The sequence below is a fragment of the Myotis nattereri genome, assembly GCF_964212035.1.
Source record: "Myotis nattereri genome assembly, chromosome: 3".
In the NCBI taxonomy this organism is placed as follows: domain Eukaryota; kingdom Metazoa; phylum Chordata; class Mammalia; order Chiroptera; family Vespertilionidae; genus Myotis; species Myotis nattereri.
In genome coordinates, this window is record NC_138077.1 from 45,177,099 (window position 1) to 45,197,369 (window position 20,271).

Genomic DNA, 20,271 nt, shown 5'->3' on the forward strand with positions numbered 1-20,271 from the left:
ATTAGTCTATTAAGCATGCCTTTAATTTAATTTAATTTAATTTATTAGAAAAGAAACAACAGATGTCCAAGCTATTACTAAATTTCCCCAGAGCAAACAAAATGTGAGAAAGGGGAGAAACAATATCAGTGGTGCACATGGCCAATAGAACAGATTCTAGGAAAATTCCCTAGACTAAGTAGAGGTAACTAGAAAAGGCCCCAGCCCATTAATAACTAAATCTCTTAGTGATCCTGTAAAATGGATGCCCACTCACAGGAGCGTTCTTAAAAGTCACATTTTCACCATGTTTTTATTTCCCAGTCTGTCATTTGAAATTTGGATAGATGAGACATTTCTCACAATTTAGGAATGCATCTGTGATTTCTATACCCGTAAAGAGAAAAAGGCTAGCTTAAGAGAAGGTGTGCGCTGCCTGATTTGGGGTGGCCTCTTGGCCTAAGCCTCATCGCTTCACAGATGCTATAGAATAGGCCCCATACTGTTTTCCTTTAAAAGATGGCAAAAATGACACAAGGAAAATATACAGGCTGTTTTTGGGCAACAAGATTAGTGTTTCCATAATAATGGGTAATTCTTGAATAATAGTGGGACACATTCTAAGGTTGCCTCACAAGTCCCAGGGGCACTCCTGTTTTCATATAATAAAATAAAATATTACTTTAACATTAAAGCCACTGAAAGCCAGTAAGTTATCTCTGTTACAAAGAGAAAATGTCTTGGATAATAATAATTGGCTTTAAAATTTCAAAGCTGTTAAAACATAAATAAATAGATGTAACTAAAATGAAGGATTTACAATAAAGCGTTTCAGTAATTATCTACTTATATAAAAACCATGGGTGGTGCTCATCACGACCACCAAAACTCAACAAAGCAGAAGGAAGTCAGTCCTGCAGGGGTTGTCTTGGCAATGGCTGTACCTTCCCCCCAGCTGTTTCCTGGAGCTACGTTCTGTTAGGGCAGGGTTTGAGGCAGGAACCTGCACTCAGAGCATGGAGGCATATCTTTATAAAGTGTGCCATGCCAGCACAGCCAGGGGTGAACCTGAGTGTGGGTGGCTGAAAGGCTTAGAAAAGACAGACAAGAGAATGAAATCTGGGTCTCAGTGGGACGCTGCTTCTCTGAGAGACAGCGACCATGCCCACAGCCATGCCTTTATTTTATAGCAGATGCTAGGAGGCAAAGAAAGGGCGTGACCAAGATATTTACAACATTCTTCTGGGTTTCAATCCTACTTAACTACATGCACCTGAACTCTATCAAGCCTACATCACTCAAGCACATGTTGCCACGTGTTCAGACCATAGGTTCAAGCTAACAACTATAGCTGTTGGCTATAATTGTGCTGGGAGGGCACTGCCCTCCAAGCTGGGGCTTGCATGTGGCAATGAGCGGACTGTGCCCTCTCATCAGTCCAAGGCTTGAACCTGTCCAAACACTGTAGTGGCTCCCCACAATAAAGTTTTAATTTTTTTTCTTTGTTACTGATGTTGTGTCCCCACCCCATAACAAGGAAACAATTTCTGGATGATGAGGCCCAGGAATCAGGATTTTAAAAAGATTCCCAGGTGATTCTAATGTGCAGCCAAGGTTGAGAACCACTGCTATAGATAACATTAAAAATATATCTAAACGTGCAATTCTTTGTCCAAAAAAATTAGCATGTTAAAAGGTTAAATGGCTGAAACCGGTTTGGCTCAGTGGATAGAGCGTCAGCCTGCGGACTGAAAGGTCCCAGGTTCGATTCCGGTCAAGGGCATGTACCTGGGATGCGGGCACATCCCCAATAGGAGATGTGCAGGAGGCAGCTGATCGATGTTTCTCTCTCATCGATGTTTCTAACTCTCTATCTCTCTCCCTTCCTCTCTGTAAAAAATCAATAAAATATATTTTAAAAAAAACGTTAAATGAAGAAAATTTGGATATACTCGATGGAGATTTTCACACATATTTGAGTGATGATTCCATTGATTCCACAGATGATGCTGAAAAGGAAAATTTTCCCATCAAATTTCTTAATAGTATTACTCCTTTGGGAATGCTGTGTCATAAATTAAAATTGAAAGTGGGTGCAATCATCATGCTATTAAGAAATCTGAATAGTAAATGGGGTCTTTGTAATGGTACCAGATTTATTATCAAAAGATTATGACCTAACATTATCGAAGCTGAAGTATAAACCGGATCTACAGAGGGAGAGGCTGTTCTGATTCCAAAAATTAATTTGTCCCCATATGACACTGGCCTCCTATTTAAATTGATTCAACGATGGTTTCCCGTGATGCCAGCATTTGTGATGACTGTTAATAAATCACAAGGATAAACTCTAGAAAAAGTAGGCATATTCCTAGCTGAACCGGTTTATGCACATGGTCAGTTATATGTTGCTTTCTCTCGAGTTTGAAGAGCATGTGACATTACAATTAAAGTTCTAAGTACTTCATCACAAAGGAAATTAGTCACACACTCTGAAAGTGTTTTCACTCTTAATGTGGTGTACAGAAAGATATTAGAATAAGTTTAATCACTTTATCAGTCATTGTTTGCATCACTGTTGTTTTTATATCATGTTTTTGTTGTTTTCATATCATGTTTTTGTCGTTTTTATATTATGCCTCTGTTGTTGTTATATCCTTTTGTTACTGTTTATTTATTAATAAATTTATATATTATTTTCATATACATTTCACTAATTTCCTTTCAACTCTCACACTTCTATTATAGAGAAAGGGCAAATAGCAATATTAAAATATCTCTGCTAATTAATTGCCTTTTTTAAAAAACATATTTTATTGATTTTTACAGAGAGGAAAGGAGGGGGATAGAGAGTAAGAAACATCAATGAGAGAGAAACATCGATTAGCTTCCTCCTGCACACTCCGCACTGGGAATGTTCCCGCAACCAAGGTACATTCCCTTGACCGAAATCAAACCTGGGACCCTTGAGTCTGCAGGCTGATGCTCTATCCACTGAGCCAAACTGATTAGGGCAATTAATTCCCTTTTAATGTGCAAGAATTTCGTGCACCAGGCTACTAGTTATAAAAATATTTACAATGGAAGTCCAGTCACTCAAGAGGAGACTGACTACACTCTCTGTTAGAGGAAAGGAACAGTTGCCCTTCTCCCTGTAAATGCAGAGAAGCTGAAGCAGTAACTTTAGATGTTATCTCTAAGTAGGAATGAAGCAATTTAAACTCAAGAGGCTAGAGGCCTGGTCCCTCCTCTCCCTGCCTTTTCTCCAGGTGCATATGCCCATGCATAATTTTCCAAAGTCCTTTGTAACTTAAAGACTTTAGAACATTGCTGGATTAAAGAATAAACATCTAAATATTCCAACAAGTTTTAAATTCACCTGGTTTTACCTTTTACTACAGAAAATCTAAAAATATATTTCTTAAAGTTTAGAATGTTCATAAATGTCAATCTAAGAAATGCTGGCTGTTTACTTTTAATTATCATTGGAAAATTAAGGTTTAAATATTGTGTGGCTTTAATAATAGAAGGCAGGACATACATTTTAAAAGAAAAAGAAGAAAAAGGTCTGTACAAGTTGCTGATGGTATGACAGAAAAAAAATTAGAGTAGAAATACTTAAGGGAAGGTCTAAGGCATGGTTATGCATTTTTGAAGGACATAGAAAGAAGGTTAGAAGGCTAATTTGAAAGCGTGAAATTTGTGAAGGTTGTGTATGTAATGAGAAGGAAAAAGAAATATTAAAAGAAAGAAATACGTTACAAAGTTAACTATTTGCAAAAGTTGTAAAAGGATCATAAAATCTTAGGGAAGTTTAGACAGGGCTAGTCCACTACCTTTGTCTCCCCTGCCAAGGACAGAGTAAATGGTAAATACATAAAGGGAGGGCAGGACAAGGTTGCTGAATACTTCTTAAGCAAAACCAAAATAGTCAGCAGTGGAATTTTAAGGCAGGAGCATACTTAATGCCTCAGACTGCCACCCAGCCTGCTCTTCAAATTGACTGGAGGGTGGGGTGGCATCTATACTTCATAAATCAAATGTACAGGTTTGCTTATTTTGCTTTTTTTCAATAAAGGTGCATACTTTATTAAGTTAGCTTTTCACAATATAATCAAAGTCTCATATAAACTCATTTGTATGAGAAGCCTATATTTTATGAACAATTCGTTCTAGTAAAGTCCAAAGTAAAATTTGCATCCATATGCAAATAAGCACTAGCCAAAAAGAATGCTGTTTGAAAGTAAAGTTAAGCTTAATAAAAAGGAGAAATTTTAAAATCTCTTCTGCTACTATTTACAAAGTAAACTAAAAATTATTATGCAAGCATGAAATCTCACCATTAATGAGACACCATTAGTAAAAGAAAGTTACTTTTACTTGAAATGTATGCATTGCAGTATTGGCCAGAATGTCTCTCTCCTACCTGTTTTTCTGAAAGGCAACAAAGTTGGTTGTTCTGCTTCAAAGAAACTAAAAGTCTTTAATATAGTGATTTATGTTAAGCCCACCATTTAGAAAAAAAAATCCCTAAATGTGGCTTAGAGATTGCTCTGGGAGGAAATACAGAGGGAAATGCCCTCCAAATATCTAGGAACTGTAATTAAAAACCACTGCATTAGGCCTTAAGAAGTAGAAATAAAAAACCTTAAATGACTTTCAAATATTATTAGAGAACATTAATTAAGACCTTATCTAAAAATCTCTTTAGGAAAAACAAAAAATGTATTCAATATACTTAGGGGTGTCTCTCCTCTTTCCTTTCCCTGAACATTAACAGTTGAAGCTTCGAAGGAGTTACTAAGAATGAGCAAGCAATCTCCTCAGCCCAAGTAGCACAGGTACAGCCTGGATTGCCTTTATTAGGACAGATTAATCCTACTGCAAATAGTCCCACTGGAGTCATGTTCCAAAATAAAAACTGTCCTACTATGATTGAGTGGGTCCACCTAGGGCATCAATTCTCTAAAACTGTGGATACATATATAGAACTCATGGCTAAATTAATATCTCAACTCAGAAAGCGCTGCAAGCAGCTTAGAGGAGAAGAACCCCAATGCATCTATTTCCCCCTAATGGGGAAGCAATTAGAATTGTTATTTCAGACTGATTTGAGAGCTTGTTTGGAGGTTCTAGCAGGGGAGCGCAGCTACTCATATACCCTTGACCGAAGACTGGTCCTCTCCTAGGGGGGGAAGGTCGTCCTCTTCGACCGAGCGCGCAGCTTCGGGAGGGACGCACATGGATCGGTGAGGGAGGAGGGGGACACCCGCCTAGCCAGCCAGATCAGCCGAATCAACCCTGGCGATCAATGGGGTGACAGATGTCGCAGCCAGATCGCCCTCACATCCTATTTCAGACTGATTTGAATTAGCAAATTGAAATAAGTGAATATTCAGGGGAACTTGGTTGTTACCTACTAAAAAACAAGTTACTACAATTTTTATATTACACCCCTATTATTTATACTAAAATAAAAAATACTAGGTAGGAACCCCCTGGACATTCACTGTTTCTACTGATAGTTCATCTAATGGTAAAGCTGCTTATCATGCAATGAATTCAGACTGAGTCATCCAGACCCGTCATACTTCTGTGCAAACAATTGAATTAGAATGTATCAAGGCTGCATTGCAGGATTTCCAAGAACCTCTTAATATTATTTCTGATTCTGCCTCTACAACTGGCCTGGTAAACAGAATTGAGATTGCTTGATTAAGATGTCTCAGTGACCAAAATCTATTTATACTATTTAAACAGGTATAGCAAATTGTACAGCAAAGACAATATCCCTTTTATATTTCTCATATCAGGGCTCATACCACCCTGCCTGGTCCTTTAATGAAAGGAAATGCATATGCTGATTAATTCGTTGCTTTATTATAACAGGTCACAGAATCTCATCCGCTTTACATCAGCCTGCCAAAACGTTGTCTAAGCAATACTCAATCACTTGACAGCAGGCAAAACACATTATCAACTTGTGTCACACTCGCATGCATGTTACATCTGCCTCAAGGGCCTAATGCAGGAATTAACCCTCGAGGATTTATACGGGACCATATCTGGCAATGGATGTAACACACTATACTCTTTTGGACGCCATGGGGTATTGCGTGTCTCTGTAGACACTTTTTCAAAGGTCCTAAGGGCCACTGCATCTACAGGGGAAACAGCAAAACAGGTTATTAATCATTGCCTAGCTGCTTTTGCCATCATGGGAATTCCAAAAATTATTAAAACTGATAATGAACCTGCATACACAAGCTGTCCTTTCCTGAAATTTTGTAAAAAGTGGAAAATTCAGCACATAACAGGAATACCATACAATTCCCAAGGAAAGGCAATTATAGAAGGCCATCATCAGTGGTTAAAATCCCAACTTGAAAAACAAAAAGGGGGAATAGAGGTGAAATCTTCTGTAAGTAGACTACACCAAGCCTTAATTACTTTTAATTTTTTCACTTGTAACGCTAATGGAAAGACACCTATGGAATTACACTGGTGTCAGAATAAGTCAAAGGAAAATGGTCTGGTTAAATGGAAAGATCCTGAATCTGGTTTATGGAAGGGACCTTTTGTTCACCTTTGGTCGAGGATATGCTTGTGTATTTCCAGAAAACTCCTTCAAGCCCATTTAAATTCGTGCAAGGAATATTAAACTTCAACATGGATCCCAAAGAGGAACTCACCAGACTAATGAGGACCTTGCATCTGGAGCCTCATCCTGTACCTGTGGCTGCAGACGATTGACTACTCCAGTCATAGATAGCAGTAGCCCTGAGCAGCAAGCTAAAGATAAGGAATAGGAGAAAGAGACAGAGTAGAAAGTCCAAAGATGACCTGAAGGATGGAAAAGAAGCCTTGCCATGATAGCAGCCAGCAGTTGTGCAACGGTGCAGGTTGCCCAGGATGAAGCCAGACAAGGTCGAACCTGTATTGTCATTGCCCACCATTTGTCCACCATCCAGAACTCCAATATCATTGCTGTCATGTCACAGGGGACAGTGATTGAGAAGGGGACCCATAAATAACTGATGGCCCAGAAAGAAGCCGACTACAAACTACTTCCTTAGATGCCCGGCATCAGTTTTTAAAAGACATAAAATTAATTAATCCTTTTCACTGGATTTCCTTATATTTTTTTATATTCATTTTTATTTTTATTTATTTATTTATTATTTTTTACTTGTAGAAATAATATTTTATTTATTTATTTATTTTCCTTATATTTGCCTCTTAGCATAACCACTATTGTCTGTCTCATTTATGTACTTTAATGTTTATTTCTAGTCTGCAGATGCAGACTGAAGAGTCTTAAAAGGACTCAAGCCCTACAGAAGGCATACACTTTTCAAGATTTATTAAGAAAACAAAAAGGGGGACATATGGGAAGTCATCACTTTCCCAATACTGTCATAAGAGTGCACCAAGGAATGCAAAAGGCCAATGGATCTTGGGCATTAACAGGACTGTGTTGAGATAGCGGTGGCTCAAAGCAAATTTTTGACCTAATAGTCTCAAAGTAAATGTTTACTAGACTTTACTGATCTTTACTGATCTTTATTGACCTTAGAGACAGTCTGTCTGCTACTGTTTGCCATGGTTTACTGAGGGCAAGATTTGTATCTGAAATTGAATAAAAAGTGGACAAGGCCAGATTTCAGTATGTGTCTCCAAAAGAAAGGTCTCTACCTGGCCTCCCATGTTTTCTATATTCTTATTTCTTGTACAGTATTTTCATTTGTGCGTCAGTTTCTTCTTCAGATCCTGAACCCCAGCAGCAAAAGGTTGCAGCAGTGAACATTCAGTTTACACAACAAATATGTAGAAAGACTACTGAGCCCCTGGCTGGAAATGCTCTAGACCTGATCAATAAAGGACTTTCGGATGACCTCCTTTTTCAGTTGTTGTGGGTCACAGATGCCCACTTGGAAAAAGTGGTAAGGAATTGCCAATGGCAGAGCTTAGTTGGGAAACCATGCACCAGGGGCAAGTGTGACTCTAGTCACTAAGCCTACTGCTTTGCACAATGAAATGGCCTTGGTCACAAGCAGGGGAATTCCGGAAGTTCTATGTGAGATTTGGCACAGCAAGTAGGGTGGAAGAAATAATGTAGGCTTATCTTGATGCAAAGTAAGCCTACTCTCTTCACTTTTATCAGAAATTTTGAACTGGTGTGCCACAGGAGTTTTTAAAACATGCAATACCTGGAGAAACCAAGATGGTGGCATAGGTAAACACCGGAAATTGCTGCCTCCCACAACAAATTCAAAAATACAACTAAAAGACAAAACGGACATCATCCAGAACTACAGGAAGGCTGGCTGAGTGGAAATTCTACAACTAGAAGGAAAGAGAAAAGCACACTGAGACTCAGAGGAGCTGTGGAGGTGGACTGCAGAGGTATGGAGGCGCAAGTGGCAAGGGCTGGCAACGGAGGACGAAGCTGTCTTTTTTTTTTTTTAAATATATTTTATTGATTTTTTACAGAGAGGAAGGGAGAGAGATAGAGAGTTAGAAACATCGATGAGAGAGAAACATCGATCAGCTGCCTCCTGCACATCTCCTACTGGGGATGTGCCCACAACCCAGGTACATGCCCTTGACCGGAATCAAACCTGGGACCTTTCAGTCGGCAGGCCGACGCTCTATCCACTGAGCCAAACCGGTTTCAGCGAGGCTGTCTTTTTGAATAAGGAGGGAGTCACAAGCCCCCAACTGCTCTGAACTCCGGTTCCGGGAAGTCTCTGGGGACCCAGCCTCATGCAGGGAGAGACTGGACGGTCTGGCAGTGGGCAGAATAGGGAACTCGGAACTCAAGGGCGGCTTTCGCTCAGGGGGTGCTTGCAGCAATTACCAGGACACTGAGACGCAGGGCCCCTTAGGGCAGGGCTGAGGATCAGCCATAGCTGCTTGCTCCACCCTGTTGATCCCCTGAGACCCCGCCCCACCCAAGCTGTGGCAGAGGCTTTTGCATATGAATGCCCTGGCCCTTTGCAATCTGAAAATTACCTAACAAACTACAGCTGGGCCAGGCAGACCCAGAACTTCCAAGAGAAGGCCCAAGGCCCAACAGCAGCTTGCATTGCTTCACAGTTGGGCCTCATTTGGGCACCTCCAAACACCAAACAAGGAGGGGGAATCTGCAGATCTCTTCATAGCTCCTGCTGGCTAGCCTCAGGCAGAGCTTAAATTAGCACCTCCTTAGAGATCCAAGAGCCAGTGTACCCAGTGGTCAGAGTGGGACCATCCAGATTACAACTCCTCAGATCCATAAGGGACACACTCAGGGGGCAGACTCAGTGAGCACCAAAGCCCCACTGAAGCAAGTCTTTCCCCATAAAGGTGTCTGCAGTACAGAAGTTCTCCCACTGTAGACACAGATGATTTTCATAGCCAATTGTCCTGGAGGTCAATTCCTCCCAGTGATAACTACAACAATCAAGGCTTAACTACAACAAGACTGTGCACAAAACTCACAAAGGGGTGCACCAAAGGTTTCCACCTCAGGTAATTGGGGAGGCTGAGCTACTGGGCCCTATAGGACACCTAGCACAGAATGCCACTCTACCAACACAGGGAAGCATAAAAAATGCGGAGACAAAGAAACAAGTCACAAATGACAGAAATGGAGGAAAGAAAACTACTGGGTATGGAGATAAAAACCACACTTCTATAGTTTTTCAAGAATTTTCTAGAAACCTCCAATAAACTTAGCGAGACCCTCAAGAAATCTAGTTAGACCCTCAAGGTTATGATAAAGGACCAACTAGAAATTAAGCATACACTGACTGAAATAAAGGATATTATACAGAGTTCCAATAGCAGACTAGAGGATCCCAAGTATCAAGTCAAAGATTTGAAATATGAAAAAGCAAAAAACACCCAACCGGAAAAGCAAAGTGAAAATAGAATCCAAAAATACAAAGATAGTGTAAGGAGCCTCTGGGACAGCTTCAAGCATACCAACATCAGAATTATAGGGGTGCCAGAAGATGACAGAGAGCAAGATATTGAAAACCTATTTGAAGAAATAATGACAGAAAACTTCCCCTACCTGGTGAAAGAAATAGACTTACAAGTCCAGGAAGCACAGAGAACCCCAAACAAAAGGAATCCAAAGAGGACCACACCAAGACACATCATAATTAAAATGCCAAGAGCAAAAGACAAAGAGAGAATCTTAAAAGCAGCAAGAGAAAGACAGTCAGTTACCTACAAGGGAGTACCCATACAACTGTCAGCTGATTTCTCAACAGAAACTTTGCAGGCCAGAAGGGAGTGGCAAGAAATATTCAAAGTGATGAATACCAAGAAACTACAACCAAGATTACTTTATCCAGCAAAGCTATCATTCAGTATTGAAGGTCATATAAAGAGCTTCATAGATAAGAAAAAGCTAAAGGAGTTCATCACCACCAAACCAGTATTATATGAAATGCTGAAAGGTATCCTTTAAGAAGAGGAAGAAGAAGAAAAAGGTAAAGATTCAAATTATGAACAACAAATACACGTCTATCAACAAGTGAATCTAAAAATCAAGTGAATAAATAATCTGATGAACAGAATAAACTGAAACTGCTTCAGTAAGTCAGTGATTCTTAACCAACCAGCCCTAATATTAGATATAATTTATATGAACTAATTACCAGGCTCTGCACATATATGATCTCATTTCTCCTCAGAAAACCTCATAAGATATTATGATATCTCACTTTTCCAGATGAGAAATGGAGGCTCAGAAAGGCTATATGACCCTGATTTGCTCAGGATCACATAGCAGTTAAGTAGCAGAACTGGATTGGAATCAAAGTTGGACTTACTGCTGCCAAAAGCCGGTCCATCCTTGCTGCTTGACACAGACGCTGCAGGGAAGAAACATCTGCACAGCATATGTTTCAAGGGACCTGGCGTATATGGCATACTGTTCTTAATATGTTTGCTCACCTTCTTGGCACTATGTGTTTTAATCAGGGTCACCTATCCAAGAAAGATTGTTTCTCCAGGTAGGGATTTTTCCCTGAAGTTAGGGAGGGAATAAAACCCCTTAACTAAATGCCACGTGGGTAGTTAATCACTTTAACTAGGAACAATCACGCTTAAGCTACATAATATTTACTCCCTGGAATGGAGATAAGAAATGCCCTAACCTTTGGAATAGAAATTGATAGGATTAAAATCAACTGGTATAAATACAGATGTAATAAGACAATAAAACACAGAACTTGGCTGCAGATCCTGGCTAGAGATCATGGCTAGGATGCTGATCAACTGTACGCTGTCTCTGTGTCATTTTTTCGTCCTCGACTCTGTCCACACTTTTGGGAACCCATGGACCTGCTGGGGTTGGACCCCAAAACACTGCCAAGCTCATGTTCCTGCCACTCTGGTACAAGGCCATCATTCAGCTCCCATCGATCCCTCTTTTCCAGGGGTTCTCAGGGAGATTGCTTGCCAAACAAGATACCCAATTACCAACAACAAAGAAGCCAAACATCTTTGGGGGTTCGTGGGGGGTGGGAAGAGGGTAAGACTTGAAGGCAAACATCTACTAGCCCTTACCTTTAACCTACCTTTAGACCGCCTCTCCCTGAATAGTCTAACTTTACCTGAAAGGTCAATTAGGCTTGGTGAATGAAAGACCCCTATAAAGTCCACCAAACCAGACACAAGAAGGAAAGACAGGGTAAGCAGGCTTCACTCAAACCTTCTCTCCTTAAGTTTCTCCCCTGTCTCCTCCACCCTGGGAACATTTTCCTTTCTACAGCAGATCCAGTTGAGTGGAGGGAGGATGGCTTGGCCAAAGACCAGATAGTATGCCCATTTTTTATTTTCAGTCTTGCCAATATCCTGTGTGAGACTCCCTGAACTCACTATGTCCCTGTGCATGTGCTCTCCAAGTGCAAAGAAATTTTATTGAATGGTGTCTGCTCATGGTTGCATTGTTGTCACATGTAGTGACCTTCATAAATAGCTTTGGGAAAGTCATTTGGGAAAGGGAATAACAGGTGGTTGATTTTTTTTCTCTCCTCCTTTATTGGATTGTACTCTGATTTGCTATAAAAAGCTGTACAAGTTTCTGGAAATGTGGTCACACATGCCTCCCAAATACAAACAAGCAGGTCAAAGACACAGTGTTGTAATGTTCCAGCCTGAGATCTGCTTGATAATTTGTCTTTATAAGAGAGAAAATAGTGGAGGGCAGCAGGAAGCCAAGCAGAACCCTAAAGTGCTAAGGCAGAAAGAGGAGAGACAGAAGAGATAAGAGACTGCAGAGGGTTAACATCAGCCTCCAAGTTAGCTTCCAATTCTTGGTGAAACTCCCAGAGAGAGACAGATAAGTCATGAAGTTACTTGCCATCCTTTTCCTTTGTTCCAGGCTGTTAACAAGTTTTGCCCAAGAGGACCAACCACAAGAAATTGACTGCAATGATGAGGATGTATTTAAGGCTGTGGATACAGCTTTGAAGAAATACAATAATGGAAGCAACAGTGGCAACCAGTTTGTATTGTACCGCATAACCGAAGTCCTCAACACGGTGAGTGAGTTAACCTTGAGGTCATTTGGGATTTATGCTATCACTTGAACCCAGGACACACACACACACACACACACACACACACACACACACACACACACATACACAGACCACATCAAACACACAAAACCCCTTATAATTAAAGGTAGAGGCTTGCAGCTCTTAGAAAAGACCAACCTCACTCTCTGGGCTGGGACTTGGGCAGGGTATGACTAGTCCTCAAGCTTCCAAGGTTGGCCTCCTGAGTGATCAGAGGACAGGTATCCTAGGCTGTAATTAAAGAAAGGTAGATGCAGTCATTAGAAAGGGACTATGTAGAGTGGGAAAATCCAGGAACTCAGTCAGGCCACAGCATGAGGATTAACTGGGTGACTGTCCTTAAACTAAAATATAAAGACCTCAAAGGGGAGGAGGTGTTTAAGGGAGTATGTCTAACACATTTTGTATAATCTTACACATAGATGGAATCTAAGAAAGTCAAACTTAACAGAAGCAGAAAGTACAATGGTGGTTGCTAGGGACTATGGGATGGGAGAAATGGGGAGGGGGGGCGGTTGTCAAGGATACAAGCCTTCAGTTATAAGATAAGCCTAGTTGCTTAGCTCAGTGGTTGAGCATCAACCTATGAGCCAGGAGTTTGTGGTTCAATTCCCAGTCAGCACACATGCCCTAGCTGCAGGCTTGATCCCTAGTGTGGGGTGTGCAGGAGGCATCCAATCAGTGAATAGAATTAATAATACTATATTGTATACTTGAAATCTGCTAAAGGGCTAGATTTTTTATATATATATTTCTTTATTTATTTCAGAGAGGAAGGGAGAAGGAGAGATAGAAACATCAATGATGAGAGAGAATCATCGATTGGCCGCCTCCTGCACACACACACCCCGCCCCCCACTGGGGAATGAGCCTGCAACCCAGGCATGTGCCCTTGGCCGGAATTGAACCTGGGACCCTTCAGTCCGCCAGCCGATGCTCCATCCACTGAGCCAAGCCGGCCAGGGCTCAAGGGCTAGATTTTAAGAGTTCTCACCACACACACACAAAAGAGGTAATTATGTGAGGTGACAATGTGTTAGTTTATTTGTGGTAATCATTTCACAGTGTAAACATATAGCAAATCATCTTTTTGTATATCTTAAATACATGTAATTTATTTATACCTCAATAAATATACCTCAATAAATTATATCTTAATAAAACTAGGGTAAATGAAGGACAGTGGGGTATGTCAAGAGGAGTCGGAAAAGAAGTTAATATAGTTCTATTATATTAGATAAAATATCTACCATGAAGTCCTGATGGCTGAATGCATCAGGGGTAACAGCAATGTTCTAGTTGGTTTAGAATATTCTTTATCACTAATGGATACACTCAGGTTGAAGATAAATCCTGACAGGATGTGTGATTCCAAGAAATAAAACGATGCATGAAAACTATCAGGTTGGGGGCAGGGGTGGAGGGTTTAGTTGTGATTTTTTATTTTGTTGTTGTTTATATGAAAACAGTCAGCATGATGCAAATGACAGAAAAAAAAATCAAAATCAAACAACCGTTAGCTTTATAACTCCTTAAAGTCAATCATCATCTCTTGATAAAGGAAAGATTAAGCAAACATGGCTCAGAGGACCACTCTTCTCTCCAAACACATCCCTGGGATAAGCTTGCCAGGATGGCTTTGAAAACAAGCAAATCAGATACAACACAAGAGCACTTAAAGAATGTGTATGGTATCAAGTATCTCTGTGGTGGTTCATTCCACAGGACGAATGCATATTTGACACACTGCCTTATTGCATAACTGATCTACTTATTATCGCATGCAGATAACCTAACGTTGTTGAGGGAGTGACACCACAGGACATTATAAGTACTTGGTCCCATGGATGCTCTTTTTTGCACTTTCCTTGACATCCCACGCCCAATGACGTTTCTCGTACACCTTGCCTCTCTCCACCAACTTTTTCCAACTTCTTTAATTCATTGTAGTCCATGTTTTCCACCTTCCGTTGTTCCAGTTCAAACATTAACTAGGGGGACAAAATAACTACTCTGATTTTCTTCTTTGTAGTTTTTTTCTCCTGATAGTTGGGGCCCAACTTTGGCTGTATCCGTATAATGATCTTGGACACTGTAGAAAAAGCATCAAATAGGATCATATGATTTGCTGTCTAACCTTAGTCAATAAACCTATGGAACTTTTAAACAAAAGTGCACATGTAAACGTCCTGCATCCAGCATTGTTGAACTGTCATCAACGTTCTTGTGTCTGTTCTACTGTTACAATATTAGGTAAATATGGAAGCAAAGCCATTCCACAGGATCATTTTTTAAAAAGGAATTCTGGTTCTGTTTTCTAAAGAAATGTAGAAATTCTTAATTTGGATCTATTTATAGTTTCAGCTTTCTTCAGCTGCCAGTGTGTTATCCATCTTTAGCCTAAAACACCTAGCATAAGAGATTTTTGTTTGTTCACATATGATCCTCATAGACACTTTTATATTTGGAAAATTGACAGCTTTCTTTGGGGAAAATTCTTGGTTATTCTGCCATAACAGAATATGTATTAACATGTAGATTCAGTGGTTCGATACCTATTTAATCAGGTGCTGATATTCCAGAAGGATTTCTTGCATTGGTGAAAATAAAGGTGAGACACGGTGGGGGGGGGGGTGTAATTTTGTTTTTGATGTACCCTGTTTAGAAACTAGAAGTCTTGTGTCATGCAAAAGAAAGCAAATTATTTTCAAAGGAAAAAAAGCAAAGTTAAAAAAAATGCAAGCTTTCAATAGGTTCTTCAAATGAATTTCACTGTCTCTGTGATAATTTACTTTGGTGGAAGAAAATATCCATCCATTTGACATGATGAGATTAAAGAAAACAGCACAGTGGGCTTTTTATCTATTTCTGAAAGTAACATTGAGCCAGTCTGTACTACAAAGTAGTGTAGTCATGGGAGTCCTGGTGCACTCAGCAATATTTTATTCGTCTTGTAATTGGTGGACATCTGTGGCAAATGTGTTGCTGTTGGGTATTTTTTTTTCTAAAATGTCCACAGAATCACTATCACCTACTGCTTTATCTAAATCTGAAACGAACCTCGGAACTATCGTGTTTGACTCCATCATCTCCCAGATGCAAATACACTGACTAGTGCAGGCTCTGAGAGAGCACTGCCCCTGGACTCAGGAGAACCAGGGTCTGGGTTGGCTTTGCCTTTCCAAGGTTGGAGGCTGCCTCAGCTCTGCCCTCTCTACTTGGGCCTCCTTTCTCTCACCTGCAAAGTGAGGGGCTGGGCAACAGCACCTATCAGGTCTCTTGCTGCTCCAACATGCCAGGATTTTTCATCTAAAAGCTCATCTAACTCAAAACCTTTGGGTTTTAAAATTTTTATTTATTATTTTATGACATGTAAGAAAAAATTGAAAACCAAACAAACCAAATAAAAATACTAAAATTACCCATAACTAATCTCATCACCCAGAGATACCTGTTAGCATTTTTTTCAAAAAATGACAAAAGAAAGCACCCTTGTTTGTTTTCTAATTGTAAAAGTAATATATATTTATTTTCAAAAAAAATACTCAGACAATTTAGGAATGTTTGTTTAAAGAAGAAAGTAAAAGATAACCATACACTCACCACGAGATGAAACATGTTAACAGCTTTGCTGAATAATTTTTCAGGCTTTTAAAATTATATATGTGCATGTAAATTGCTTTCTACAAAAATAGGCTAATACTACATATACTATTTTGTTATTTGAAAATACATGTTTATAAATATATTATGAACATGCTTCCAAGTATTCACAACTTTCAGTATTTTTAGTAAATGTTTTGCTCTTGTTGAATTAAACCAATATCAAATATACATAACTGCACCAGATCCCTCTCCAATGGTCTGCTGTTGTCAGTTGAATAAGCCCTAATGTATCTTTGTTTTCTTTTTTCCAGGGAGACCAGGACATATTTTATTCTGTCAAATATGAAATCAAGGAGGGAGACTGTCCTGTTCAAAGTGGCAAAACCTGGCAGGACTGTGACTACAAAGAACCTAAACAAGCTGTAAGTGTGATGGTCCAGAGCCTCCAGTTTTCTCAATCGAGACCAAATTATTCTACTAGTGCTGGGGGTGATGAGTACTGTGGAGCCTGTTTGTGAGGGGTGCACATAAACGTTCAAATGTGTACAGAAGGCAAATGGTGGATGTCTATGTTCTTGCACAGACAGAAAGGGGATGAGGGGCCAGCCATGAGATTGGAGAAAGCCCTCCCATGAAGAGGGGACTCCTATTACCAATTGGGTGTTTTATTTCTGCAGACCTGAGTTGGAATTCTACTCTGCCTCTAATTAGCTGACCACTTTTAACCTATGGGCTCCCTTGTAAAAGGGAGGTAAAAGTAACCTAAATTGGAAGGTGAAAGGAGATACATATGAAAAGACCTTGTTTTAATAACAAGGTATCTTAACCAAATGCCTACCATCTGTTTGCCACACCACAGCTGGTTGTTTAGCCTTACCTGAAGGAGCTAACAGCCAGTATCTGCCAGGAAGGAAGCCACTCTTTCCACAGTCCGTGGATTCATCTCTTTAATGTGTCAAAATGTTATTGGTGGAAATGGGGTGTCCACTGGTGGGTTGTGGGAGTTCCCTTTCCCCACTGGATGTTGGGGGAACAGTCCTCACGACATCTTGAGAAAAATAATTTTCTAAGACACACACTTTATTTGTGTGGAATTCCATAACTGCATTTATAAAGTCCCATTTCCCTTAAACCAGTCCTAAAAGAGGTGTAGCTGGGGATTCAGCAGAGACAAAAGCAAAACCAATGTCCCAAGTTTCCATTCCATGGTGGAGCTGGGTCTGGCATAGCATCAGGACTAGTTCCCATCCATTAGTCCATTGTGTGTGTGTGTGTGTGTGTGGTGGGAGGAGACATATGGCTGTGGGCCATGTGAGTGCGTGCAGGGGAGTTTGTCCTCTGCAACAGGAGAGCCAGGTGCCCCAGTGTGCAAGAGAGGCAAGAGAGAGAACTCCTTTGTTTAGGAGTTTAATATCTGAAATCTTCCTTTGCTTGCAGTGGCCACACCGACTATGTTCCCAGGGGTGACTGACAGACAAGTACCTCCCTACCTCACCCAGACTTTACTGGGCATGTATCTACTTGGCCTTCCCTTTGCTCATTTTCAGTTAATAACTGGTTATTACAATGGTATCAAAAGCACCACATCCCCTGTGCAGTTGAAACTTGAAGTTGAACTGTAAGAGGAGAGTTTCGCAGGCTAGTTTTAGGGAACTGTGTTCACCTTGGTGAAAAAGGAATATCTCCAGTGCTCCAAACATATTATTTTAAAACCTCACTATCTATACTGCCTCTCCTCTGGACACCTCATGAATATCAATGACTTGTAAATAATAATGATTAGGCTACAAAAAAATTCATTCTGGTGTCTCAAAATTCTGTTAGAAAAGAATCTTAAGTTTTAAATAAGAGAAAAGCCATACTTACTAGTAGCAACAGCCCTAGGTGCCCTTCTCCATCTGAAAGATTAAGATAAATGGTCTCCTTCTTTCTTTCTTCCTTCCTTCCTTTCTTCTTTCTTTCTTTCTTTCTTTTTCTTTCTATCTTTCTTTCTTTCTTTCTTTCTTTCTTTCTTTCTTTCTTTCTTTCTTTCTTTCTTTCTTCCTTCCTTCCTTCCTTCCTTCCTTCCTTCCTTCCTTCCTTCCTTCCTTCCTTTTTTTCCTTTCTTCCTTTCTTTCTTTCTCTCTCTCTCTCTCTCTCTCTCTCTCTCTCTCTCTCTCTCTCTCTCTATCTCTCTTTCTCTTTCTTTCATTCTAGGCCACAGGAGAATGCATGGCGGCCATAGGGAAGACATGGAATATGGAATTCTCCGTGGCTACCCAGACCTGCCACATTACTCCAGGTAAGTAATATATAGTGTGGCTATGTCCTAGGGGGAAACAAGCCATTGCCTGTGGGGCCAGGAGCATAACCTGGACAAAGCTGTTTCCCAGAGGGCAGTGGGTGGCTATGCAATGCCATTTGCAGACTTGGGGGTTGGGGGTCTTTGGTGGCAGAGTCCTGAGGTGGGGCCAGGCTCCTGCCAATCATCCCCTGGCCTCTCCCTGGACAGCAGAACTGAATTAGGTGTGTGCAAAGGCCCTGGGAAAGGACTAGAAAACATGCCACATGTTTCAATTGTGGGGGTGTCCTACAGCCAGAAAAGCAGAGGCTTTGAAGTCAGATCTGGCCTGCAATCCTTCAAAAGCTCTTCATCTTTTTGGCTTCCCTTTTCCTTAAAAGGGAATCAGAGTAATTCTCACTTCAGAGGGTTATTGTAGACTGAAACTATATGGTAGTCTTGCAGTTAAGGCATAATAATTAATTGATGATCATCAGAATAAAAGTAATCATAGCTGACATTTATTGAGCACTTATTGCTAGCCACAGTGCTAATCGTTTTACATATGTTGATTTATTTCATCCTCACAATTCTATGAGGCAAGTGTTAATATTCTCATTTTATAAATGAGGAAACCCAGGCCCACAACAGTTAAGTATTTAGCAGAGTTGGTATAGTAGAACTTATAAGAATATAACCACTGTTAGCTCCTTCCCTCTGGTGGCAGAGTGGCTGGTTGCAGAAGAATGGGCACATGTAGGGGATGTGAGTCACAAAAGCCAAACCAGAACTGGCCTTTTGCAAGATAGGGTTTTAGTATATGAGGCTCCAGAACAGCATCTTCAGCCACACTCATGAACATCAGTGGATGAGCAATTGTTCTATCTTGGCCTTAGTCATCCATAAGGAACCCACAAAAACTCTGTTTCTTGAGTTTCAGCTCTTACAAGAAGTGGCATTCAAAGAAAAACAGTCCAAAACAGAAATGACAATTAAAAAAAAATGGAGTAGCTTTTAATTATTTAGTTTAAGAACTTTAACTCATAAGCAAATTTTCACATGATCCAGAACACAGCACTTATATACTATGAGCGAAAAAGCTCTTTGCCACACTGTGTAGATCCACAATTACTTCAAGATCCACAGTCCCTTATCTGAAACCTTTTTGGCCAAATATGTCTCAGAATTCAAAATTTAAAATCTTTTTTAAATTTTTTAAAAATTTCCCTAGAAATGTTGGAGCAGGATGAAAAATCATTCCATTGCCTGGAAAAACTGAATTTGCATCTTTCACCCTCAAAAGACTGCTCGATCTCTCCTCTTACCCCAGTCAGAGCTGCCCTTGAGGTCAGCAAACCATCCTTTGGTCTCTATTCCCTTTTCCCCTCCCCTTCTGTGTTCATCAATCTTTTGTCCTGCTGTCAGTAATTCTCTCTCCTTTCCCATGTAAGTTCCCTCCAGTTTGTTAACTTTGTCCACTGCCCTGATGCAACATACCTTCTGCAAAAGAAGAGCAGTAAGGAAAGTTATGAATATTCACCCAGTAAATCTTTTTTCTGACACACATGCTTATGGAGTGAGTGCCAAGAAACAGCTGCAAGGGGAGTTGTGTTGAGGGACACTGTTGTAGAACACTGTTGGCCTCCTGATTCTGCTTGGGTCCTACACACTCAGACAGTGAGAGCCCAAGGCAAAGGGGCCCAGGATGCCTTCATGGTTTCCTCTCTACAGCGTCTGCCTCTACTGACCAGCAGGTTAAAGCTATATGTTATAAACATTACTTGGTAACCTAATACAAGCTCACTCCTGTTTTAATATTTTACTAAAACCCAGTCGGTGGCACCC

The 20,271-nt window shown here is 40.4% G+C and overlaps 1 protein-coding gene and 1 pseudogene across 2 annotated transcripts in view; both read left to right on the top strand.

Moving 5' to 3' along the window:
• Positions 1 to 20,271, top strand: part of LOC308515343 (histidine-rich glycoprotein-like) — a 285,767-nt pseudogene that overhangs the window by 190,465 nt on the left and 75,031 nt on the right. The window lies entirely within an intron of this gene.
• Positions 1 to 20,271, top strand: part of LOC308516865 (kininogen-1-like) — a gene marked incomplete at its 5' end in the record, with an annotated part of 53,423 nt that overhangs the window by 8,746 nt on the left and 24,406 nt on the right. Inside the window, 3 exons of the mRNA XM_081087976.1 lie at positions 12,362 to 12,521; positions 16,478 to 16,588; positions 18,363 to 18,447. Of these exons, the coding sequence (XP_080944102.1) occupies positions 12,362 to 12,521; positions 16,478 to 16,588; positions 18,363 to 18,447 (356 nt within the window). The remainder of the gene's footprint in view (positions 1 to 12,361; positions 12,522 to 16,477; positions 16,589 to 18,362; positions 18,448 to 20,271) is intronic.